General features: G+C 37.4%; 1 protein-coding gene across 1 annotated transcript in view; it reads right to left on the reverse strand.

Moving 5' to 3' along the window:
* Nucleotides 1-24,734, reverse strand: part of LOC126185202 (F-BAR domain only protein 2) — a 318,103-nt gene extending 293,369 nt beyond the window's left edge. The window contains exons 1-2 of the mRNA XM_049928080.1: nucleotides 24,613-24,734; nucleotides 2,017-2,108 (exon numbers count right to left, since the gene is read on the reverse strand). Of these exons, the coding sequence (XP_049784037.1) occupies nucleotides 2,017-2,108; nucleotides 24,613-24,642 (122 nt within the window). The 5' untranslated portion in view covers nucleotides 24,643-24,734. The remainder of the gene's footprint in view (nucleotides 1-2,016; nucleotides 2,109-24,612) is intronic.
* Between the last annotated feature and the right edge of the window lie 2,453 nt (nucleotides 24,735-27,187).

A 27,187-nucleotide genomic window follows, 5' to 3' on the forward strand; every position in this document is an offset into this window, starting at 1 on the left:
TTTATGGGTAATAGTTGGCTTCACTAGAATCACAGGGATTGAAACCATATAATAAACCCTGTTTCGGTGTGGGATTAGTGGGCTAGGAACACTTATTTTTATCTCCCTGTTCAAACCAAATAAAAATGTTGGATAGATTGTTTCACTCCAAGATGTCCAGCTTGGCCCTCTTCCTATGGGGTAACCAAGACAGGGAAAACAGTAGGGTTGTAAGTGTCTGCAAAGATGTTTCAATTCCTCTCTGAAGAGAGAGCCTGATGATAACGTCCATTGTTTTGATGTAATTTAATACGTTTCATGTGCGAAACGACTGCCCTAATGCTGCCAACTTCAGTCATGGGCACTCTCCACACGTGTGACTCAGCCGCAGCAAGGGCCATCTGGCATGTTGGCCGGTGCCGAGAGTCCTGATGCCCCATAGGCATCTGCTCCTTGCCATACAGGGTTAGATAGCAGCTGCGGCATCAGCAGTGTGATCCCTGTGTGTCAGGGGGCTCTAACGAAAGGTTACCTAACGACCCCACCATGTCAGACTAGCTACCACAGTGGCTTTGAAGTGTATAGATATGAATCAAAGCAGTTATTGTGCATAGTGTTGTCAACACCGTCGGCAGAAGATTTGACATTAGGTGTTGCTCTCTAGTCAGTCCACACTACAGTGGGAAACCCAGAAAGGGACCAAAATTTACTTTAGACAAAAGATGAAGTACCGTAAATGAACAAAGATGGTCAGTAAAGAAAGCAGAACCTTTGGGACAGTTGTATCAACATCAAAGGCTGCCATCATGGTAAGGTAAGTGAAGGAAGTAAGGACAATTGCAGATTGATGATTGCCACACAAGAAAGGAAGTAGGTGCTGCAATAGCTTGGCACTCTATGCTTGCCATGCACATACTCACAAAAGAGTCCTGAGCCACCTGGGGAGTCCCATCTACAAAGGGCCTCATTGTTTCCTCTTTGTAAGTAGTATTCTGAAACGAATACTGCACCGAGCGAGGTGGCGCAGTGGTTAGCACACTGGACTCGCATTCGGGAGGACGACGGTTCAATCCCGTCTCCGGCCATCCTGATTTAGGTTTTCCGTGCTTTCCCTAAATCGCTTCAGGCAAATGCCGGGATGGTTCCTTTGGAAGGGCATGGCTGATTTCCTTCCTCATCCTTCCCTCACCCGAGCTTGCGCTCCGTCGCTAATGACCTCGTTGTCGACGGGACGTTAAACACTAATATCCTCCTCCTCCTCCTGCGAATACTGCATCCTAGAAATGGTGTAGCCCTCCCACAGTTTATTACGCGATCCTGACCAAGTGAACCAAATGCCACTCAGAATATTATCAGTTATTTGCTTAACCATTACCCTGTACCAGTCTTATCCAAATGAAAGGTATACCTAATACAACTCTACTCATAGACAGTTTCCATTGCCACCATTAAAATGAAAGTATCTCAATATGGTTCATCACAAAAACAATTAACTTTTTTAGTCTAAAAATAAAAAAAAAAAAAAAACAACAACAAACAAACAAACAAACAAACAAACAAGACTTCCACATGCAACATTAAAATTAAGCATAATGACTGACTTACTGACTCCCCTACACACACACACACACACACACACACACACACACACACACACACACACACAGCTTTCACTATAGAATGAGTTATTACTTTTACTCCTTCCATTACTTGTAGTCTATAGTGTGTTTCCATTATATAAGCACAAATTTAAAGGGAAACATCCAATTTTCATAAAAGAAAAATGACTCTTGTTTAAAAATTATTTTATACTTTTCAATAAATTGTTCAGGCATACATAATTTTCATAACTTGAAAACAAGTGAGAAAGAGGGAGAAGACTATGTTAATACAGTCACAAATCAAGACAATAAGATCTGAGAGACTTGCATCAAAATGATACAAATTGAAGGAAGCAGTATCATGGGCAAGTAATGGTGACAGCAACTAATGTATCACCACTAAAAATAAAACTGTATGTTTAATGTATGCACCTACCTTTCCCTGAGGAAGTCGGCAAATTCTTTGCTTGCAACCAAACCATGTTTCATATTCTGATAAAGAACAGTGAAGCCATTGTTCTTCTCTCCCTAAAAAATTAAAGTATTCTTACTCACTGATTTTAATGGCAGACACTATTGCATTCACACATTTTTTTCTTAGCTTCTACTTTATCTAGTTCTCAATCTGCAGAAGTGAGAAACCTGTCAACAAATAGTCTCTTTCCTAGTCTCTGGATCTAGCAGCATTTTGTTGCACTTCATTCCAAATACGGAAAATTGAAGCATTTTTGGCCTCTTCAGAGATATAAAGGTTGGACTAAAACATGGAAACACCGCAAGAAATGAATTCATTAACATAAACGTAGATGATAGCCAAGTCTGCAGATTGTGCTGTTTTATTTGACCATGAATGGCATATGTCCGATATGCTGCAAATGTCAGTCATGGTCAGAACAGCATTCTGTGTAGTTGTAAGAGCATCATGTCAGAGTTAACTGAATTCGAACATGGGCAAATTGTTGGTGCTATATGGTGAGTACTTCCATAACCAAGGGAGCTGAAGTGTGTTGTTTTTCAAGAGGCACCATATCAAAGATTTATGTCACATACAGGAAAACTGGAGAAACATCAGATGCTAACAAGAGACCGCACAACAATTGGATTTTTGTATTTTTTTATATTTATGCTGCGTGAAGTTCAGAATTCAAGTACCAATATCACAAATCAGATCAATGCAACTCTCAAAAATTTGAAAAAAATGACTTTGAAGTTTTCTGAGCATCTTTAATACCTTAATGTAATGCTAATTTTTTCACAGGCAAGGCTCTGGTAGAATGCTTGTCTGTCATATGGAGAGTGTGGTTTGACTCTTCACTGAAGCAAACACACACTTATCTCCTCCTCCTCCAAATCTTTAAACAAAGATGCAGCTTCTACAAGCATTTCTGTGATGTGTAAAATACATAAATATGGAAGTGGGGTGGGGTTGGGGGGTGGTGGTTGTACTCTAGACTGAACTGGCTTTTGTCTTATTTCATTTTGTCCATATAGTTCGAGTACCTACATGGTTCAGAAAGAAAATTTATCCAACGTACGCTAATTAACATAAATCTACTGCTGCTTTTTATGAAAAATGCACATCATATTTTTAATTACATGTTGTGCACAAAAATAAATTCATAATTGTTAAGCTTTTATAGAAGATGGTTAAAAAGAAAAAAACCATTACTTTTTTCACCTTTATGTATTTTACACGTCACAGAAATGCTCATAGAACATGCACCTTTGTTTGAAAATTTTGTATTAGCCAGGAATCAAATCCAGGCACACCACACAGCAGGTGAATATTCTGCCATAGAGCTACAGTGACTGGGAAAGGGGGGGGGGGGGGGGGGGGACCAACCAACCTTACATTGGGGTATTAAGGATGCTTGAAAAACTTCAATGTTTAGTTTCTTAAGAATTCTTTGGAGTTGCAGCGAACACTTTCAGCAGATTGATATTTGAGTTCTGAAGTCATATGGCACAAATAAAAAACACTACAAAAATCTGATTGCCATGTGGTCTCCCTGGAAGTCACAATATGGATGAAAGAGTGTGCTGTGTGATCATGAGAGACTGTCACTGAATAGAACTGTGACAAAAATTATGACATCATCTGCAAAAGTCACTGCAGAACTGAACTTTGCTCTCGCGAGCCCTGTCAACACCAAAACAGTATTAAGGGGAGTTCCATAAGCAGGGCTGGTCTGGCAAGAACCAGGATCAATTATTTGATCTCCCCTGGGCACCACAGTCACTAAATCTCAATATTATGGAGCCTTTATGGTCTGTTTTGGAGAGTAGGTTGCTTGTTTCCTATCCTCCTCCATCATTGTTACATGAACTTGTCACTATTTGGCTGGAAGATGAGAATAGTATTCCCTTGAAAAACCATACAGGACCTGTATTTAACCGTTCCATGATCACTGAATGCCAATTAGTTTCCTACGTCATATTAGGCATGGTATTTTGGTGTTTCCATAATTCTGTCCACCCCCACTACCACCCACCACTACTGTTGTGGAGATAAAAATCATGGATTTTATGAAAAATTGCTCTTCATCTTATTTCTAATTATATGTTAGACACAAGAATCCACTTTTCATTGCAAATATAAAAGATCGTTGACCAAAATTATTTAAGTTGAAACATTACAATTTTTTTTTCCATTTTGTGTGTTTCAGGCTTCACACAAATACTCTTAGAACATGTACTTTTGTTTAAAAATTTGAATCCGATGGAAATTGAACCCATGCTTCCCACACAGCAGGTAAGCATTCTACCACAGAGCCACATTGCTTGTTGAAAAATACTTACTTTAGCATATTAAAGATGGTCAGAAAACTTCAAAGTCAATTTTCTTGAGAACTTTTGAGGGTTGCATTGAGATTCTTTAGGATACTGATATTTAAGTTCTTAAATTCATGTATCATGAATATAAAAAAATTACAAAAATCCGATTGTCTTGTGATCTCTTTGGCAGCTTAACTGTGCTGTATGCCTACTTCTTACAATATTACTTCTGCAAATGAGAACTAAGTCATAAAAATTATTGATAAAAATTCAGAATACAGTTTATTTACTGTAAGTCCCAGTACAGAGTGGATGTACAAACAATCACTGTAGCTATATGCTAATAGCAGCTTGACTTGAATCTTAAACCAAGATGTGTTACACATTCCATGACTGGTGTCTACATGAAACATAATGACACTGACCAAACACAGAAAATTAAAAGTATTTGTTACAACAGCACAATGCATTAAATAAACATGAAGCTCTCAAATGCTGTGACATCAATAGCAGTTACTCCCCATTAAGATCAGACACAGCTGTGATTCCAGAGGTGAAGTAAGGACAGAAAATCTGGCCAGCAACACTGATAACCAGACCATACTTCTGACATCACATGATGAAGCCCTACACTTTCATATGCGGTCATTCCATGTGAAATAGCCTAATTCCACAATGTTTTCCTGCTCAACCGGCGTGGATTTCGATGGAATTGTGTGTGGGCATTCGTCCATGTCTCCTATTAATATTGGAAAGTTCAACGTTCATCAAAGCAATACTGGCCAGGATAGTAATTAGTTTGACTATGTGCAACTGCGCAGAGCGAGCATACATTTCTGGTGACTTTGAGCTAATGTTTTGTTGACAGAAATGAAGTTTGGCCATATTGGACAATTTTATCCCTTCTCTTAAGAATAATAACAAAAATAATTTTCCAAGCCATGCTCAGCTTGAAATGTTTAGACAAAACAGCCTGAAAAAATTTCTAAGTTTGGCTTCTTATATGACTAACATGAAACTTGGCATATAATAATCCAACAACACAATGTTCTCTAATATCAACTTTCATTCATGTATTACTTTCCGGTACTGAATAAAGTTAGCGTAAAGTTGAAGATCTTGTAAGAAAATAAAAAATAAAAAATACAGTATTTCTGACCAGATTTTGAAAAAAGCTATGTTCTATGAAACTTTCCAAGCTTGGACACTTAGGAAGAAAATGATTTTGACACCAAAAGAAGTTTATTTGATCTTCCAACATGAGCTAACAAGACTAGATAATTTGAATAGAATTCGGGTGCAAAAATCATGGTACAAAAAATATATAAAATTCGGATTCTTATATCTTGTAGAATAATGCTGAACACTGAATTTAATATGCAATAGGTCGGCAGTACAAGGATATGGAATGCAAAATTTCATTCACCTACAGTTTTCCAGTTATCTTCAAATTAGTTAAAAAGATGATGATTTTTTATGAGAAGGTGAAAATAGGGTATATTCGACTCTTCTTTTACAAATACCATTTCCTCGTAAAGCTTTGGAACCAATCTCATTTGAAACAACATGTTTTAAACCTTCCTACCTCTGTCCGGAACAGTGACTAATTTCCAACAATGGCTAACAATGCTACTTAAATTGAGGCAAAGTAGCCAGAAAAATCACACTGTGAATCAAATTTTAACTTTGAATTCTTATATCTCATTGATTAGAGGTATGATAAACATGAAACTTTGGAAAACATCAGCTTAGCAACATAAAGTTTCCAAATATAAAATATCATTCACGTACTGCTTTCTAAATTTCTGCAAAATCAATTCAAACATGACTTTCACAAAAATGCAGAAAAAGATTACATTCAGTTTACTTTCAGAAAACCTGTTTTCCATAACTAACTTTAGACTAATCACAGTTGGAAACAGAATGTTTTCAAGCAATCAGAAATTTGTGTTTGATTTTCCAGTGTGCACTAACAATACCAGAAAATGACAGACAAATTTGAGCGAATGTACCATGGGTGCAGGATACATTGCAGCAACCTATTGTCCATATTTTATCACACGTGGCTTTTATTTTTAAATTGACAAGTAATATATCGCTCTACTGCATATCTAGCCATCCATCTGGGTGGTTTCATTGAGTAAATTAAAGTTCCCAGTATGGGATGCCACCCTATAGCGAGGCCATCCTGTCTTCCGGACCAATGAAAGGAAGCAGACAGGCCCGGAGGATGCATAAATTTTATCAGTGCATCATTTTATTCCACTGATATGTTAATAATGCAGCAGTGGTCTGAAGTCTAAAATAAAAAATGATATTACATTTTCTTGCCACACATGTTACATACTATTACAGATTTGGGAATCGGAGATGTGGTACTTTCAAATGGCTTTGTAAGCAAACAGGTAGCACTGCAAGGCTTTGGAACCTAAATTAAGAAAACTTATTACAGACTTGGGAAACTGGATGAAGAAACCCACCCGTGGCTGGTACTGCACAGGTATCTGGCATGACCGCTGTGGTGATGGGGTTACTGGTTCATGTTCTTGAACCAGTAGCAACAATGTCACCATGGACCAATGCAATATAGTGAGATAATATTTGTCAATTTAAAAATAAAAACCACACACGATGAAACATTGACAACAGACTGCTGCAATGTAGCCTCCAGCCATGGTATATTCCCTCAAATTTGTCCATTTTCTGATATTGTTAGCACACACTACAAAATCAAACACACATTAATGAATGCTTGAAAACAAGCTATTTACAACTGTGATTAGTCTGAAGTTAGTTATGGAAAACAGGTTTTCTGAAAGTAAACTGAATGTGATCTTTTCTGCATTTTTGTGAAAGTCATGGTTGAACTGATCTTGCAGAAATTTAGAAAGCAGTATGTGAATGATATTTTACATTTGGAAACCTTACGTTGCTCAGCTGATGTTTTCCGATGTTTCATGTTTATCATTTCTTTAATCAATGGGATATAAAAAACCAAAGTTAAAACTTTATTCACAGTGTGGTTTTTTTTGGCTACTTTACCTCAATGTATGTAGCATTGTTGTTGGACATTAAACTCACTGTTCTTGGGGGGGTGGGGAGAGGCTTGGAATGCATTGTTTCAAATAGGACTAATTTTGAAGCTTTAATAGAAAACAGTACTTGTAAAGGATGAGTCACATACACCTTATTTTCACCTTTTCAAAAAAAAATGTTCCTATTTTCAACTAATTTGAAGATTATTGGAAAATAGTAAGTGAATGAAATTTTTGCATTCCACATCCTCATGCTACTAACCTATTGTGTATTAAATTCCATGTTTAGATATAAGAATCTGAAGTTTACATGTTTTTCTTACTGTTTTTTTCCATGCCTAAAATCTATTCAAATTATCTAGCCTTGTTAGCCCACATTGGATAATCAAACTCCCTTTGGAATTGAAAACTGTTGTTTTCCTAATGAGACCAGCTTGGAAAGTTTTATTAGAACACAGTTTTTTTGGTTTTTTCTTCTTTTTTTGGAAAATCTGGTCAAAAACACAGCATTTTTTATTTCTGCAAACTCTTCAACTTTACACTAAATTTATTCAGTGTTGGAAAGTGGTATACAAACAAAACCTGATATTTGAGAACCTTGTATTGTTACATCACTACATGTGAAATTCCACATTAGTCATATAAGACACCAAACTTTGAAATTTTTTAAGGCCATTTTGTCTAAACTTTCATGGTTGAGTATGGCTCATAAAATATTTTCATTTCATTCTTAAGAGAATACGCAATGTTATACAAGATGGCCTAATTTAACTTCTTTCAACAAAATATTGCCGGAGATATAACAGCTCAAAGTCGGCAGAAATTCATGCTCACTCTGCACAGTCTGACACGGAGTCAAACAAATGACTATTCCGGGAAGTATTGCCCCGACAAATGTTGAACTTTGCTAATGTTAATAGCGAACATGGGCGAATGTTCATATAAAATTTCGTCGAAATTCGTTACGGTCAAGCAGGGAGGCCTTGGTGAGTTGGCATGGAATGATCCAATGGTATTGACTAAATAGTTACAAATTTCATTGGTGGCTACCTTTTGATACTCAATACTGCAGATAGGAGACTACTGTGTTATCCAGTAAAAGTTCCAGAAGGCCTTGTGACTTCAAAAGGTATGTTTGCACTTAAACGGAAAAATATGCACATGAAAAGAATTAAATACCGAGCCTAAAACTGTTTCAGTTAAATGTAGAACTTCAAAAAAATACATAACATTTATTTACATCACAATTACTACATTAATTTAGTAAAAGCATGCCCAAATACTATATTCTAAGTTTCAGTTATTTAGTTTGTTTCATTTAATTTTAGCTGAAAAGCTCTTCATTTTACTGGAGTTTCATATATATTCACAATTATTACTATTGAAAATCATTATTGGTTTCCTTTGTTCAATTTTATATTTCAGGATTAGTGTCATGATTATGTCGTTTGTAGAAAACATCTTCCTTCTACTCATTCCAGGATTTTTTATGTTATGCACTGTAATGTCAGTGAACCCGGACCTTACCAACAAAATTTTCGAAGTTGTTCAGGGATAGTTTCGGGGTAATTCTGTATAAAAGACCCACAATCTCCAGTCATTTTTTTTACATGGTAATACTTTACTTATGATTTGTTCCATTTGTTATCCCAATTACCTTTGTTTTTGTGAAAATACCTTCACAGCAGAAATGTCCGTAATATGCAAACACTAAAACATAAAACAAAGAGTAACTCCGATGAAACACACATACTTTTATCACAATGTGTTCTATCTGGTCTGTCAGAGTGCAGTGCAGTATGTAACAAATGGCAGAGCTGTTCCCAAACAGGCACTGTCCAAAATGTCAACCACTGTGATCACAGCAGGGGGTACAGTGATGCACCATCAATTATCTTGTACACTCAAGAATCCAAGGAGTTTGGTGTATGCTGTACATGGATACAACAATCCTAACAATTAGGCGCATGCGTCAACCACAGACGCATCAACTATCGAAATTCGCTAGACTGACAGAGACTGCCAGCAGTGGAAGAGGGTTGTAAAGTGTAATAAGCAGACATCTATCTAGACCATCACACAGGAATTCCAAACTGCATCAGGATCCACTGCAAGTACTATGACAGTTTGGCAGGAGGTGAGAAAACTTGGATTTCGTTGTTGAGCGGCTGCTCATAAGCCACACCTGATGCCAGTAAATGCCAAACAACACTTCACTTCGTTTAAGAAGTGTAAACAATGGACAATTGGACAGTGGAAAAACGTTGTGTGGAGTGACGAGTCACAGTACACAATGTGGCGATCTGATGGCAGAGTGTGGGTATGGTGAATGCCTGGTGAACGTCATCTGCCAGTGTGTGTAGTGCCAACATTAACATTTGGAGGCGGTAGTGTTATGGTGTGGTCGTGTTTTTCATAGAGGAGGCTCACACGCCATATTATTTGGCGTGGCACTATCACAGCACAGGGCTACACTGATGTTTTAAGCACGTTCTTGCTTCTCACTGTTGAAGAGCAATTCGGGGATTGCAATTGCATCTTTCAACACAATCAAGCACCTGTTCATAATGCACAGCCTATGGCAGAGAGGTTACACAACAGTAACATCCCTGTAATGGACTGGCCTGTACAGAGTCTTGACCTTGATTGCATAGAACACCTTTGTGATATTTTGGAAGGCTGACTTCATGCCAGGCCTCACCAACCAACATTGATACCTCTCTTCAGTGCAGCACTCCGTGAAGAATGGGCTGCCATTCCCCAAGAAACCTTCCAGAACCTGATTGAATGTACGCCTGTGAGAGTGGAAACTGTCATCAAGGCTAAGGGTGGGCCAACACCATATTGAATTCCAGCATTACCGATGGAAGGTGCCACGAACTTTTAAGTCATTTTCAGCCATATATCTGGATACTTTTTATTGCATAGGTCGGCCTGTATGCTTTTGTGCTGCACATGTCCCTTCATGTTTCCACTTCACTATAACATCGGAAACAATGGACCTAGGGATGTTTAGGAGTGTGGAAATCTCACATACAGATGTACGACACAAGTGAAACCCAATCACCTGACCACATTCAAAGTCTGAGTTCTGCAGAGCACCCCATTCTGCACTCTCATGGTGTCTAATGACTATTGAGGTCGCTGATATGGAGTACCTGGCAGCACAATGCACCTAATATGAAAAATGTGTGTGTTTTGGGTGCGTCTGTATACTTTTGATCACATAGTGTACTTTACATGGCCATTATCTTCCATTCTAACATGGAAGGATCCAGTTTCAGTAAACGCCTATGTACAGATGCCAAGGTACTGTTGCTGCAGGAACATCTCAGTATAGTGCTGCTCTTCAAATACATCAGTGAAGCCATACATAAAGTGCATATCAGTCAACTCTTATTCAGTAAACCTACCAGCAATGCTGTGTATCACTGTTAAGATACAACTAACCCAAGAGAGAACTGAACAGTACCAAATGCAAGCTTCACAGTGAAGACATCAGAGGGCATTACTGTTTTAAAAAGCAAGTACCACCTGTGAATGGAACAAACTTGTTTGCAAACGACACACACAGCACATACTATCGACATTTGTATGGCTGTGCAGGTATTTTCAGTGTGATAGAGACATGAAGATAAAGTGTTGTAAGAAATCAAATGATATCCAATTACTCTGTAATGAGCCATTGGAGCTTCATACTGAAATACTAAGAGAATATCTCTACACAGACTTTAAGGAAGGAAGATTGGGTGTAACATCCCATCAACACTGAAGTCATTAGAAATGGAGCACAAGCTCAAACTGTATCAAGGATGGCGAAGGAAATCGGTCATGACTTTTCAAAAGAACCTCCCAAAATTTGCCTGGAGCAATTTAGGAAAATCACAGAAAACCTACATCTGGATGCCCGGACACGGGTCTGGATGATCGGCCCCCCAAATGCGAGTCCAGTGTTCTAACCACTGTGCCACCTCGCTCAATGAACAGTCTCCAAAAATTCCGAAGGAGTTCCCTGTATATTGTTAATTGGATTGTACTGGCAGTTTAACCACCGACAGCCTTCATCTGCTAGCAGTTTTTTCATACTGGAGCAAGTATTGGGGTTGCTTATGAAGGTGCAACCATCTGAAAAATGCACTGATCCTGTTGTAAAAGGAGGTATACAAATTAAAAAAATTGAGCATGACAAACACTGTAGATCAGTCGTATAGAAATTGACAACAGTTAATGCCTGACTGTGTTGCAAGTCGTGTAGTCTGCTAGTTTTACTTACACACTGAAAGGCAAATTGTGAATATTTGGATGGACTATTACACCAGTATCAAAGAAATACTTCCTTGAAAGAGACATTAGTGGCACTGAAACCTGGGCTTACTGCCATCAACCATAAAGTGTGAGCAAGAGATTATATTCTTCAGTAATAACTGAGGCAGTCGGACACAATTATTTGCAGGAAAGATTATGTCTGTTTTTCAGGATTAAGCACAACATATATAATGGAAAACGATACACAACTATCATTTATAGATCTCTTACGTATTCATCACCACCATACAGTAAAATGACTGCCGTAATTTTGCAACGTAACAACCCCACAACTTGTATTAATTTACGTCAGGGGTAAAGGAGAGTAAGTTCAGTCACCACAACATCGACTAAAGACCATGTAACACTCACACATTACTTCATTTATAGAAAGAGGGTGGCCATGCTACTGCAGCCTATGTGCCTGGTAACACAACCTAAATCAATTAAGATGTCTATCAGGCTCCTGGCCTTTTTTAATAAACAAAGCAACACATGGGTATTACAAATATGGTCTCGAATCAAACTTGTGGAATTTAGACATACATCTCTTTAGCTCTGAAGTACTGAATTAGGTTAAGATGTTTTTGTAGTTCAAAAAGTCACGAATAGACAAAAGCATTCTATCACCTTACATCAGGTTATACAAAAGTTGAGAGTCAACAATAAGAACTTGTTTTATAGTATAACTAGCTGAGTAGTGAGCATTTCCAGGGTAAGTATTTATTCCAATTTTCTGTTAGTCCATCTTTTCCTCCCCATTCTCCCTCTGCCCATTTCCCCCTCTCCCTTATCCGGATCCATCTCCTCATCTCCCCTTCTCTTGCCACACTATCACCACCACTCAAATATGAGGCCTGTGGTTCTTACCACCCCCCTCTCCCCCCCCCCCCCAATTACTTCTTTCCAGATTGTAACTAATACATATCAAATTTTGTTGAAATTGTCCCAGGGGCTTTTTACCTGTGGCTTTGCCCACTTAAGAATTTCAAATATATTTCCACATGTATTTCTAAACACACTGCACGTGCATGTCTAGTGAATTTTGCCCTGCAGTTTCATTTTCATAGATCTCAATGTTTATGTCCTCTTATCTCCTGAAGTATGTGCTGCAGAAAGATATAATTTTGCCACTACGCCAGTGGTATACGTGGCTACTGACTGTAATATGTGTTGTGAATACCATTACTACTAAAGAAGGAATAAATTAAAATGCCATGGTTCATAGAGCAATTTTACTGCCAGAACAGTGAAAATAAACTTTTGTTTTCATCACTTCGAGGGGGCTGTCAGTGGAAAAATGTTTGAAATAAAGTGTAAAGTATGTTGCACAGCACTAAGTGCTCTCATTCTCTAATACTGCAAGAATGAAGTACAGGTATTCAGGCATTGTACGCTACACTTCTTTTTCACCCCTACTCGCATCCCTTTGATATATAAGTGATTCTCACCCCCACAATGATTATTTCCAGTCAGTGACATGTGTACAAAGTTTGGTCACAATCGGTCCAGTGGTTTAAGAGAAGATGTAGAACATACGCACATATGAGCATACGTACATTCACTTTTATAATTTGTATGGCTGTATGGATTCATACATTTAGAACATACATAGGTGTAGGATATGGTGAAACACAACAACGCCTTGTGCAGGCAGCTGCAATACGTAGTTTTTCCACTAAGGTTCCATCTGAGCAATCCTTATAAAAGGATTACTATGGTGCAAACTCTGCATTGATCTTGGGAATGAACTAAAGTAAATAAAACATAACAAAATGAATGTTTCACTCAACTGCACTTAACTGAGTCAAAGGAGGTCACGGTACTACACAGATGTGAAACAGACAACACCAAGGTTGCGACTCTCAACAATCTTCTAAAGAGAAAGTGAAATACTTTTTAAAGACAAAACGAAAGGCAACAAGCAACTATGTGCATCCTAAGGATTGTGTGACAAATACCAATTTGTACTAGGATTGAGCAACATATCAAACCATAGCTTCCGGATCGTAACTGGCTGAGTGTGCCATTATGAAGGATCACCTCAGGGCTAACCTTAATCAAGCACTGTGGTATTCAAATCAATGTGATTATCACTTTTTATGATATTTAAAGTTTCCAGAATGTATCTTTCACTCTGTAGCACAGTATGTGCCATTTTTAAATTTCATCACAGCTTAAAACACTGTGTCATTCCAAGATTAGGCAATGCCTTTACCATCTGAGTTATCCAGGCACGACTCATGACCAGACCTCACAGCTTCAATTCTGCCGATATCTTTCTTCCACGAGTGCCACTCCAGCAAGTTATACAGGGGAGTTTCTGTAAAGTTTGGAAAGCAAGAAAGAAGTAGTGGCAAAAGTGAAGCTGTGAGGGTTGTTCGCAAGGTGAGACTGAGTATATTAGTCAGTAAAGGCACAGCCTGCTAAACGCTATGTTCCAAGTCCAGCACAGAATATGGTTTTAACCTGCTATCAAATTTCTGCATTTTGAAAGTGATGAACAACAACGTAACACAGTTATTAAACTGAAAGCATTTTTCAATACAGCTCACTGTATCTGAAGAATTGGCAAAATGTCATCAATCACATTAAGCAAATTGTATTTAATAGCTTGAAAGTGGACTCGACCCAGATTACCAGTATGAGCTCCAGGGAAGTCTTTATAGGCCCTCTGCTGTTCCTTAAACAATTTAGGAGACAATCTGAGCAGCTCTCTTAGACTGACTGAATATGATGCCTGTCATTTACCAGGATCAGAAGATCAAAACCAATTGCAAAATGATTTAGACAAGGTACCTGTATAGTGCAAAAAGTGGCCATTTACTCTAAACAATATAAAGTGTAAGTACTAAAAGGAATCCATAGAGCGCACCGACTTAAAGGATGTCAATTCAACTAAACGGCTAAGGATTACTATTATAAAAACAACTTAAATTGGAATGATCACACACAGGTAATGCCGAGAAAGGTGAACCAAAGACTGTGTACTACTGGCAGAACAGTTAGAAGATGCAACAACTCTATTACATAGATTGCCTACACTATGTTTGTCCATCATCTGATAAGAGTATTGCCATGCAATATGGGATCCTTACCTAGTAGGAGTGACAGAGAACATTGATAAACTTCAAAGAAGGGCAGCTGGTTTTGTTCTGTCACAAAATAGGAGAGAGAGTGTCATGCCTGTAACACAGACAAGCTGTGATGGCAATTATTAAACCAAAGGCATTTTTCAATCACCAACTTTCACTTCTGAATGTGAAAATATTTTATTGATGCCCACCTACATAGGAATAAATGATCACAAAGATAAAATAAGAGATTGTACAGTAAGAGGTAAGTGTTCACTTTTCCCACATGTTATTCGAGAATAGAACGGTAGAGAAATAGTCTGAATGTGGTTCGATGAAGCCTCAAGCAGTTAAGTGGGAACTGCAGAGTAGTGTTTTGCATGTAGCACATGATCTATGGAGCAATCACCTAATTAGCAAATCATGTTCTAACACAAAATCAGTTAGCTAATTAAAAAAGTAAGTACATCCATCTAGTACTCCCACTATGAGAGTCAACATCAGTGTAGGTCAAAATCATAAATTTCACTTTCAAAATATTCTATGTGTATGACATGTAATTTCAAAACACTGAGGTCAGAAATGAAACATTTCACTCACCAGATTTTACAAGCATTTGATAATAAGATAGTGCCAGTACGTACACTCTATGACCTATCTAAGGCATCTGACAGTGTGACTTACAATATTCTCCTAGATAAATTGAAGTTATAAGACTGATGGTATAACCAATCAATGGATAATGTCCTATCTAACCAAACGACTGCAGAAAGATTCACTTAGTAATTCAACCAATAATCTGGGGACATAATTTTGAGTGAGGAGAAATCATGTATGGGATTTCCCAAGGCTCAATCTTAGGTCCACTATTAATCTTCATATATGTAAACACTCTTCCATCTAATATACAACAAGCAGAATTAGTTCTTTTAGCAGATGACACAAGTATTGTAACCAATTCAAGCATACACACAGAAACAGAAGAAATGGCAAATAAAATTCTTAAAAGTAGCACTGACTAGTTTTCTGTGAATGGTCTCACCCTCAATTTTAGAAAAAGGCAACATATTCTGTTCCGCCCATCTAGAGGTACCACACCAATGATAATCACAACACATGATGAGGCAATAATAAATAGGGTGGAAACTTCATTATAAATTATTGCAAATCTTGAGGAAAGACAGATCAGTAAGTTGACTTATTTTGTATATTTTCATTCAATAATGTCATATGGAATAATGTTGTGGTATGACTCATCTTTAACAAAGAAAGCCCTCATTGTTCAAAAATGTGCTGTAAGAATATTATGTGGCACTCTCTCATGATCATCTTGTAGACATCCATTCAAGGAGTCTGATTACTGCTTCAGAGTATATTTATTCTCTCATGAAGTTTGTTGTAAATATTTCAGTACAGTTCAAAACGAACAATGATGTACATAATTACAATACCAGAAGGAAAAAATGACATTTATTCTTCCACATTAACGTTGCCTTCAGCACAAAAAACAGTGCACAATGTCATAACAAAAATTTTTGATTCACTTACCCAGCAATATAGAATACCTGACTGACAGCAAAGAAAATCTGAAAACAAACTGAGAAAGTTTATCCTTGACAACTCTTCCTATTCCATAAAATAATGGGTAAAAACATGCTAGGTAGGACCTATTAACACACAACATGTTTATATCTCTTTTCTTATTTGAAAAACTTAGAAACGTTCAGAATGTAACCATATGTACAAATTAATCTGCGGTATGGATGTAAAATGACTTGCTCCACATCATTATGACCTATCGTGCAAAATAATCTATGGAACAGGAAACTAACTAAAAGTTTTTTTGATTGGTTCTAGGTTCATATAGAATAGTTTTCTGGTGCAATTTTTTTTTCTTCACACACACACACACACACACACACACACACACACACACACACACAGTATTCATTGTAAGGGTAATATCTGGTTTTCATCCTAGAACAAAGGTATGAGCATATGGAATTGGTTCCCACATACGAGTGGCTCGAAGACTTTTTTTCTGTGATAGGACCGCTATTATTTTCTATATATGGAAGTGATCTAGCAGAACAGGGTGGACAGCAATCTGCAGTTGTTTGCTGATGATGCCGCACTGTATGGGAAGGTGTCACAGTTGATTGACTGTAGGAGGATAGTAGGCGACTTAGACAAAATTTCTAGTTGGCAATAATGAATGGCAGGTAGCTCTAAATGTAGAAAAAAAGGTAAGTTACTGCAGACAAGTATGAAAATCAAACAGGTAATGTTCAGAGACAGCATTAGTAGTGTCCTGCTTGACACAGTCACATCATTTAAATATCTGGTTGTAGCGTTGAAAAGCAATATGAAATGGAACCAGCATGTGAGAACTGGGGTAGGAAAGGCAAATGGTTGACTTCAGTTCATCTGTAAAGGAGATTGCATATAGGGAACTCATGCAACCTATTCTCAAGTACTGTTCAAGTGTTTGGGATCTGCCCTAAGTTGGATTAAAGGAAGACATCAAAGCGATTCAGAGTCAGTTTGCTAGGTATGTCACCGGTAGGTTTGAACAACACCCAAGTATTACCGAGATGCTTCAGGAACTGAAATGGGAAGCATCTGAAGAAACAGGTACTATTTAAAAACAGTGGCAGCTTACATAAACAGAACACTACGGAAAAAAATTGCCTACACTATATACACCTTAACCTTCCTCTTGCCCAAAAAGGAGTGAAGTACAAAAATATTTCACCACCTCTCTTGCAAATTTAAAGTGCTGGCAGACAATACAAATTTTAAAAACAAACAATATCTTCTTCTTCGTTTATTTTCACCCCCAGGCTCCCATGCTGGAGAGATCCATCACATCATCCACCCACCTCCTTCTAGGTCACCCTTTCCACCTAGCAGCATGGATCATACCACTCATCATTTTCTTTCGTATTCTGTCCTCTGCTATTCTCTCCAAGTGCCCTAGCCGTAATTTTTGTTGTGATTTCACATAGTTTACTATATCTCTCCCTTGCTCACTGCTACAGCATATCCTCCAGACTTCTTCCTCCCTTACTGGGCCATAAATTTTATGTAGTACTTTTCGCTCAATCATTCTTTACACAATTTTGTCATCTTCTGTCAGTGTCCATACCTTTGACGCCCATGTGACAACTGGGCAAACTAGGCAGTTACCTATTACAAGTTTTGTTGTTCTTGTAACAAGGCTGTTTCTGAAGAGTTGTAAATATGTAAAGTAAACTCCATTCCCTGCTTGTATCCTTTCTCTTATAGCCTTTCTGACACTGCTATCATTTGATATTAATGCTCCCAAGTAATTAAAAGAGGACACTCCTTTCAAACATGCCCCATTTATATTTAAATTTTTGTGGGTTCTTCTGGCCTCTGAGTGTATCATTACCATATACCTTGTTTTATTTTTCCATTTACTATGACACGAAGTTTAATGATTCTTTTTCCGTTGCCAGATATGGTTCTTTAATTGTGTTGGCATTTCTTCTTACTACTGCTACATCATCAGCATATGCACGTATCTTGCTAGTTTTCATATATATGGTGCCTCTTATTGATCTTATTTACCATGCTGTGCAGGGCTATATTGAACAGGACAGTGGAGAGATTGTTTCACTCCTTTATTAAACAAAAAGCTTTCACTTGTCCTGTTAAATATTTTTACTTTAGCTCCTGTCTTTCTCCTCTACCCCTACCCCACAGATGAATTCATGAGACTTAAGTATGTGGTTGTGCTACATTTATCAGATTTTGTTGTAGATTAGGATTCAAAATTCAGATGCATAAATGGCCAGCATGTCAATGTATTTTATTTGTGAATCTGAGCCATTCTACAACACATGACATTGAGTTGACACAAATATGTTATGTGTAGCATGCATAAAGACTTAACTGAACTACACCTTTCAGAAGGATGACTGGAACAAACATTTCTTCAGTGTTTCAACATAATAACAACATCACTAACAACACATGTCTCTACACTATGCAAATTATTATGAATTGTTTGGTAGAGCATACTTCCTATTGTATGAAAGGGTATCCTCCAACTACATTCATGCATGCTATTCATGTTCTATATTAATGGCCTTGTAAATAGTATTAATAGTAACCTCAGGCTTTTTGCAGATGATGCAGTTAACTATAACTGCAGAAATATTTAGTCAGGTGACAGTAAGGTAAGTGGTGCAAAGATTAACAACTTTTTTTAGATCATTGGAAATGTAAACTATTTACTTCACAAAATGACTACAATGTCAATTATTTGCAATTGGAATCAGTCAATTCATACAAATACATGGATGTAACAATTTGTTGGTAAATGAAATGGAATGACAACATAGGCTCACTTGTACGTAAAGCAGTTGATGGAATTCAGTTCACTGGTACAATACCGGAAAAATGCAACAATTACAAAGGATACTGCTTACAAAGTACCCTTAGTAAATTGGTTGGCTGCTCAGTTGTTCCATATATCATACTCACAATAAATGTTACAATGTGGGATGTGTCAACAGAAAATATACAATATGAGACTTAGTGGCTGCAGTACGTTTGTAGCTACATGTCTTTAACATTACATACAACAACCAGACCATGTATGGCTTGAATTCAGGACAACTCAGCAACCTGAAGATGTTCAAAGAAATGATGAGATGATTTTCATTAATCATTAACATTTCTAATTTAAGCCAAAGGGGCCATCAGCTCATGAAAATTCTCTTTGAGCCAGATGCCATGTTCTGACCTTAACCAATGGTTCCCTAGATGACAACACTATATTTAAGAACTCTGTTGAGTAATTAATAGGACAGCTCTTACTGCTGAGCAAGTTGACTATGCATGTGTAACAGATCACTACCATGAATTTATTCTCTGGCAGCTACCAAATGGTGTACTTATTCAGGCAAAAGAATTAACTACCTGGGGTTTCCTGCATTTAAATATGGAAACTCAATGCTGCCATTATCTACTACCCTCCCAGCTGCAAATTTAAATTATACTTCATATGTACCCACATATGCCATTTTGTAAAATTTTTTGTCACGTATGGTAGTGAATCATTGATAGTTACAGAAAATTTATGTACTCAGAACACAACCTTGCCATTACTCCCCTTCAACCACCAACCAAAAACTCTACCTCTTTAGCACATTCCAGTCACATTCCATTTAAACTCCAAGACAACATCATGCTTCTTATTTACTAGATATGAAACATATCATTGGTGAGCTTTCCCCTCTTTCCATAATGCTGCACATTGTGTGAAAGTATAGTCTGGAGCATAGCATCAATTCTTCTGTTAAATCAAGAAAGACACCTACTGGCCTCCACAACTTCTCATTTATCACTGCAAGTGTCTCACACACAGGGAAATAAATTACACACAGGGAAATAAATTGTATTGTTTAACATCCTACCCTGAAACCAAACAGAAAGTTTAAAAACAAATTGTATGTAAGTGATGTTTAATACTCTTACACATAGCCTTTCCAAAATTCTTCAGAAACACTGGTAGTACGAAAATTGTCTACATAACCTCCTTATAATTTTAGTGCTTTTAGGAATGTGTATTCTGATGTGTGTACAAACAGATTACATTGCAACACACACAAAGGTGACTCACGAAAGTACAATGCAACAATATTTTTGAGCCTGGTATTTCATAGCACCTCTGTCAGCGATTACTCCTTAGTGGTTCAACAATTAATGTTTTCCTTCTTGTAATCTGAAGCTGAATTTGACTCAATACAATTGAAACATCAGCTTGTGCAAGTTCTGCCTACTTACCGGTACAAATAAAATGTTTCATAATTCACCAAATACTGACAGTAAACCATTATTAAATATACTACACAGTTCCAGTGGACAAACAAGTTTTATTAGATACGAGGGACATGACATGAAGCTTGGTATTAACAGCTACTTCTTCCATCTGAACTGAAATCCTCACACAGAAATCACATATTCAACTAAAGGAAATCTTGGTATTTGTTCCCTATGTATGTTACACTGATATAAGCATGTCAAGAGGCAAAATCACTAAGCCGTTCACTTACTTTACTACAACTTCTTTGCATATACTGAAGAAGCAAGCTCACCGAGTTGACTGTCTTCCCAATTTTCACCCCAGAGACTATGTACCACTGTACTAGCCTCACTACCCACATTATTAGGCATTATGCTGAAAGACAATACCAGTTTCTTGTCAAAGAAGGGTTCAAATCAAATAGACCTAGTTGGCAGTGGTTCTTCTTGCCTCTACAAATTCTGAAGGTAAAGTTAAAATTAAACTGTTAGTCTCTCACATCATGCAGTCTGGAGTAAGACTTCAATGATTTGTATACACATAAATGGACAACTATTCTCACCTGGCCTACGTAATACAAATACATACCACTATCTGAGTACAATGAAGATAAGATTTCAGATCTACTCCCCAAGTGGAATTTTTCAAAAAAATATCTGCCATATCCAGAGTAATAACTACAGTTATATAAACAAGCGGACTGTTCATAAGTTTTACAGTCAATTTCAGTTTATAAACACCAAGTGGTACTATCATTCGAGTGTAATATGAATAGCTTAAGTTATTCAGAAATAATTAGGACATAACCCTGAAATTGTTTTCATAATAAAATATCTGTGCACCTATGCTAATAAAACATGTTTCTTGCAGTAGAGGTGATCCAAAAGTTAACTTATCTGGTTAATGTCAACTGACAGACCATTATCATGAAAGGCGGTGGTATAGTTAAGGCACTTGCCTCAGATTTGGAAGTAGTGGGGTTTAAATCTCTTCAATCCCTCTGATAAAGATTATCCACAGTAACTTGAATGATGTAACAAGTATGATGGTATGGTTCCTTCCAAAAGACTAAAGCTGATTCCTTTACACTTCCTCCAACAACTGAGGCAGTTCTAGACAATCAACAATAATTTGAACCCTAACCATCCTATTCCATGCAAGCAAATCTTTAGAATAATAATGCCTACCTTTCAGTAAACCTCTATGACAAACCTTAATGGTTAAAAAGCCAAGCAACGAACTCCATAGAATGAGATCACAATTTTAATCTGGAAAACTAATATAGCACTACAGTTTCTACCAGTACAGAATGTCATTCCATCATGCTGTATGTACAGAGGTCACATACACAGTTTGAATATTACAAGTACTGGATCTGAAAATGGGTTGCTAATTATATCAACTTCCTTTCCTGGAACTTCTTTTGTGCATTTTCTAAAATACTTTAAGAACGCAAAACCTCTTAAATGTGTTATCTTCTGCCTCCTTGTGACATCTGACTGCCATGAAGTACAATAATCAAAATTTACATCCTGGGGAAGCTGAGAGTTGGTTTCACAATGTAATGTCTGCTTTCCTACAGTTGAAAAGAGAAAACTTATTGAAGGCCTACTTGGCTATTTTCCTTCTCTTCATTCCTTTATTTGAAAACCTTTCATTAACATTGTATCCATTACTAAGTAGTGATACAGTACTAGAACAACAATGTGTAATGTACAACTCTTATTTAAACAGCAGGACAACAAGAATACTACAACACCACATTTACATTGTTTCTGACTGAATCTATGGTCAGTACATCATAATATGTAAATAAGAATAATATTTATAAACACAAAACATCAAGGCTCTGATAATGTCTATTCTATTTAACAACTCATTTACCATACAGCTAAGAACTGAGCTATTCTTATATATAGTCCTTTGGTACGATACATGGCGAGCAAAGTGTAACACACACAAAAAACACCATGCAATTGCAATGTCTTCACAAGAAAGAAATGAGAACCAGTGTGAAAAAGAGGATTTTTTCATTTGGGGGAGGGGAGGGGTGACGTGGTTCGCTGTGTAGCATTTTGAGAGAGATTAAGAACTATTTTATAGTCTACATTATACTCTGCAAACCACTGTAAAGTTCATTGCAGAGGATACTTTCAATTGTACTAGCGATTAGAGTTTCTTCCTGTTCCATTCACGTACACAGTACAGGAAGAACAGTTGTTTAAATGCTTCTGAGTGTGCTGCCATTAATTTAATCTTGTCCTCGTGGTACTTGTAGGAGTGATACATGGGGGTCTATTCCTACATTCACCCTTTCATGCTAGTTCTTGAAACATTGTTAGTGAGGTTTCTCAGGATAGCTTGCATCTATTATGAGGTGTCTGTAGTTCAGGTTCTTTGCACCTCTGACACTCTCCCATGAAAGAAAAACTTGTGTTTGTGCTGCTCTCCTCTGTAGGAACATATGTTCAATATCCCTTGCAGCTCCTATTCAATATGGATTCCAGACATCTGAGTAACATTCTAAGATGGGTCACACGAGGGACTTGTAAGCAAACTCCTTCATATACTGACTGCATTTCCCTACTTTTCTACTAATAAACCAAAGTCTGCCAGCTGCATTCTTACAACACAGCCAATGTGATCATTTTATTCCACATCTCTACAAAGTGTTATTCTGAAGTACTTGCACGAGTTGGTCAATTCCAACTTCGGCTTACTGATAGGGTAGTCAATGGATACCGAGTTTATTCATTCTGCAAAAATCACCATTTTACATTTCTGAACACTTACAGCAAGTGGCCAATTTTCGTACCACTATCAAGATGTGACTGAATACTTGTGTAGCTTTTTTCAGACAACAGTCATTATAAGTAACTGCATCAACTGCAAAAAGTCTGAGATTACAATTAATACTGTCTGCAGGGTCATTAATATACAACAAAAACAGCGATGGTCCCAACAGACTTCCTTCGGGCTCATCTGGGCATGAATCTCCATCCAAGATAACATGGTGTGTACTCCCTACCAATAAATCCTCAAGCCAGCCACAAAATTAGATTGACACCCCATATAATCATAATTTCAACAATAAGCGTAGGGGTGGTAGTGAGCCAAATGGTTTTTTTTTATTTTATTTTTTTTTTTTTTTTTTTTTTTTTTTACTGAGAACTGCTACATCTTCCGGACTGTATCATCCAAGACTTTCGCGATGCCATTTGAGAAAAATGGGAGTTGGGCTTCCTAAAGAAAAAGTATGCACCATCTCCATCAAACACTCAGGGTAGAAGGGGAGTGTAAGGCAATTTACTTGTGCTGAAATTCTAATCGAAAAGTTTCTGAACGTCAATTACGACTGAATATACAGCGAGATGTAGTCACTGGACTGCGTATATAAGGTCTACGTTAAACGAAAACAGCTTAAGCGCAATACCATAGAATAAATATCAGAGAAACACAACTAACAACAATGTATAGTAAACAATTCGTGTATTGCATTACGGCCGTGTACAGCACATAAGAATAACACCATACACAAACTTTCTCCTAAACGCAATAAAAGTAACAACAAACGCATGAGCGGCGTAATGTAAACAGCATCCTCATCATGACAAATGTCATAAGTTCACTTCATAGCTTCAGTCTACTGGCATATTGTACTACAATACAGAAATGCATCAGCCTCCCTTCTTATCATATAACAAACAAATATTAGCGCTAAACCAGCTAAAACGCAGTTTATAAACTTCGTAATCACCGCAAAACACTTGCAACCCCTGACATTCCATGTAAATTATGTTATCTTGCTCAAAAACTTCTTAATTACGTAAGAGATATACAACGATCTGCAGCCGCTTTCTGCAACTCGTAATATGTACATTAACAAGGTTTAACATTCAGGGCGAACAAGAAACACCGTAATTAAATACGGTTACGTTAACATTTTCTGTACAGCATCCTGTTGACACAACAGTGGTCCACTGAAAATCTATAGTCACTTCACTTACCCAGAAATAATCACCAAAATCGACCGTCATGGTAAGGCAATACCCATCACATAAACAAATCACTCACAACGACTGACAATGACCCCCAACACACCCATACAGCTGTAATATGGCGACACCCCCCTCCATACAATTTTTCAAACCTAAATGCAAAGATAACACTGTTTGTGGTCTTAGTATCAAGACAAAGATGTTTGAAAATCGCAAAGAGAAGTTGATATGTTTTTCATTTAACACGACAGTAGTATCATTAATCACACTTATTTATTAGTTGCCATGAAGATATATATAATAAGTAAATGTGTTCCAAACATCTTGTACCTCGACATATCTGCAAAGTTTATCAGAGTTTCCAGTTTAAAATTGTCTGGTGATTGTGAGGTACACACGTCCTTAAACTTGGCGCCAGGTACAAAGGCATATTGTAAAAAGGAAGCGCCTGCTATTTGGAGGCATTAAACGATCGACTCGGGTGGGGCCCTTGCAACAACGTTTTATTATGAAAACTCTGCGTATATTTCAGAATTTGGAATTATTGTAATAAAATATGCTCTGCAAATAATAAAATAACGTCACGAACGAAAAAGCTTGAAAATGTGACAATGTGGCTCAAGAGGACTTGCGTGGGACGTGTTCCCTAACTATTTCTGCAGGGAGGCAAACACAGAACTGATCCATAAATTGGCACAAAACATCGATTTTAAAACTACACAACAGCTGATGAGGATTGTCTGGTATATAACGTCACATATTTTGAGAGTTACCGTATTTGGACAGCCTGAAACAAATCTCGTTCAAATAAACGGAAAACTGAGGATCCAAATGTCTCGGAATCGTTGGAATTAGATTAGATTAGATGTGTCTTTCGTTCCAATATATCCATAGAGAGGTGACATGTATGTCCATTTACAGAAGGTATTCGAAGTGATGACCATTGGTATCAATGCAGTGCTGCAATCTTCTTATCATGGACTGAGTGGTATTCCATATCACTTCGGTACTTATCGAAGCACATGCTCTGACAATTCTCTCTCGCATATCTTCAGGTGTAGCTGGAACGTCTTTATAAACAATGTATTTTACGAACCCCCACAAGAAAAAATCCAGAGGCGTCAAATCTGGCGAATGAGCCGGCCACGACACATCTCCGTCCGCATCCAATCCAACGATTTGAGAATTGTCTCTGCAACTCATTTCTATCCATCAGCGAAAAATGTGCATGACACCCATCGTGTAGATACCACATTCTGTTCCTTGTTACCTAAAGGTATTTCTTCCAATAACAGACCTAATGTTTCTTGCAGGAATGTGGTGTACTTCCTACCATTAAGATTCCCTTCAATGAAATAGAGGCCTATAATTTTGTCATCCAAAATCCCACACCATACATTCACGAACCAATGTTTTTATGTGCAACTTTCAGCAGCCAACATGGATTTTCAGTTGCCCAATAATGCATGTTATGCAGATTAACATTTCCATGGTTTGTGAATGTAGCCTCATCACTGTATAAAATCATGTGCCATTGCTCTGAATCTCAAGTTGAGCCCAACGGCAAAACTCAATGAGACGCTTACAATCCGTATCAGTTAATTCTTGGTGGAGAGTGATATGGTAAGGATTATATTTATGGCGATGCAGAACACGAATAATACTACTCTGGTTTATGCCATATTCCTTTGCAATTCGGTGCGAACTAACACAAGGATATCGAACCATAGTGGCAAGAGTACCAATTTCCGTTTCCTTGTCAGTAACTTGCCTTTGCCAGGTATGTTTCCGATGTGTTAAAGATCCAGTTGTTCTCAATTTATCACACACATATTTAAATGAACGACGTATAGGGTGAGTACGTTGAGGATGTCTTTCAGAATATAAGTCTCTTGTTCTTCGAAGGAATACATCATTCACATTCGCTTGATATGAAGATTCTACTATTACCGTTCCTATTACTGCAGTATTACGAAACCGACGAATGGTGTTTACATCTCAAGGGCACATTAGATGGTTATGCCGTATTCGGCGAATATTTACTATTTGCACAGTACACAAGACAGAATTGTCAGAGCATGTGCTTTGATAAATGCTGAACTGATAAGGAATACCACTCAATCCATGATAAGAAGATTGCAGCTTTGCATTGATATCAATCGTCATCACTTCGTACACCTTCTGTAAATGGACGTTCATGACACCTTTTTGACCCTCATTTACAAAGACTTTACTGTTACACATCATTGGATTAATCTTGATAGCCGCTATCAGTAAGTACCAGACTATAGCATCCCTTTAAAAAAAAAAAAAGCAAAGCTGACCTTCATAACTCTGATGCGACCCCACCTAGCAACAAAAAACCAAGCTCATATTATGGCCCCCATTGTCCCATGCACCATTTGTCTCACAAACTTTTCAGTTACTATCGTACTTTCGGAGTTATTCTAGGTGGAAATAGTTAGTGACTCACCCTGTATACAAAAATCATTTTACAACAGTTATTTAGAATGAACACATTACTGTACTGAGTTTGCATAGAAGATAGATTGTACATTATTTGATATTATTCATAACACATACA

This window comes from Schistocerca cancellata, chromosome 4 (assembly GCF_023864275.1).
Source record: "Schistocerca cancellata isolate TAMUIC-IGC-003103 chromosome 4, iqSchCanc2.1, whole genome shotgun sequence".
NCBI classification, from domain to species: domain Eukaryota; kingdom Metazoa; phylum Arthropoda; class Insecta; order Orthoptera; family Acrididae; genus Schistocerca; species Schistocerca cancellata.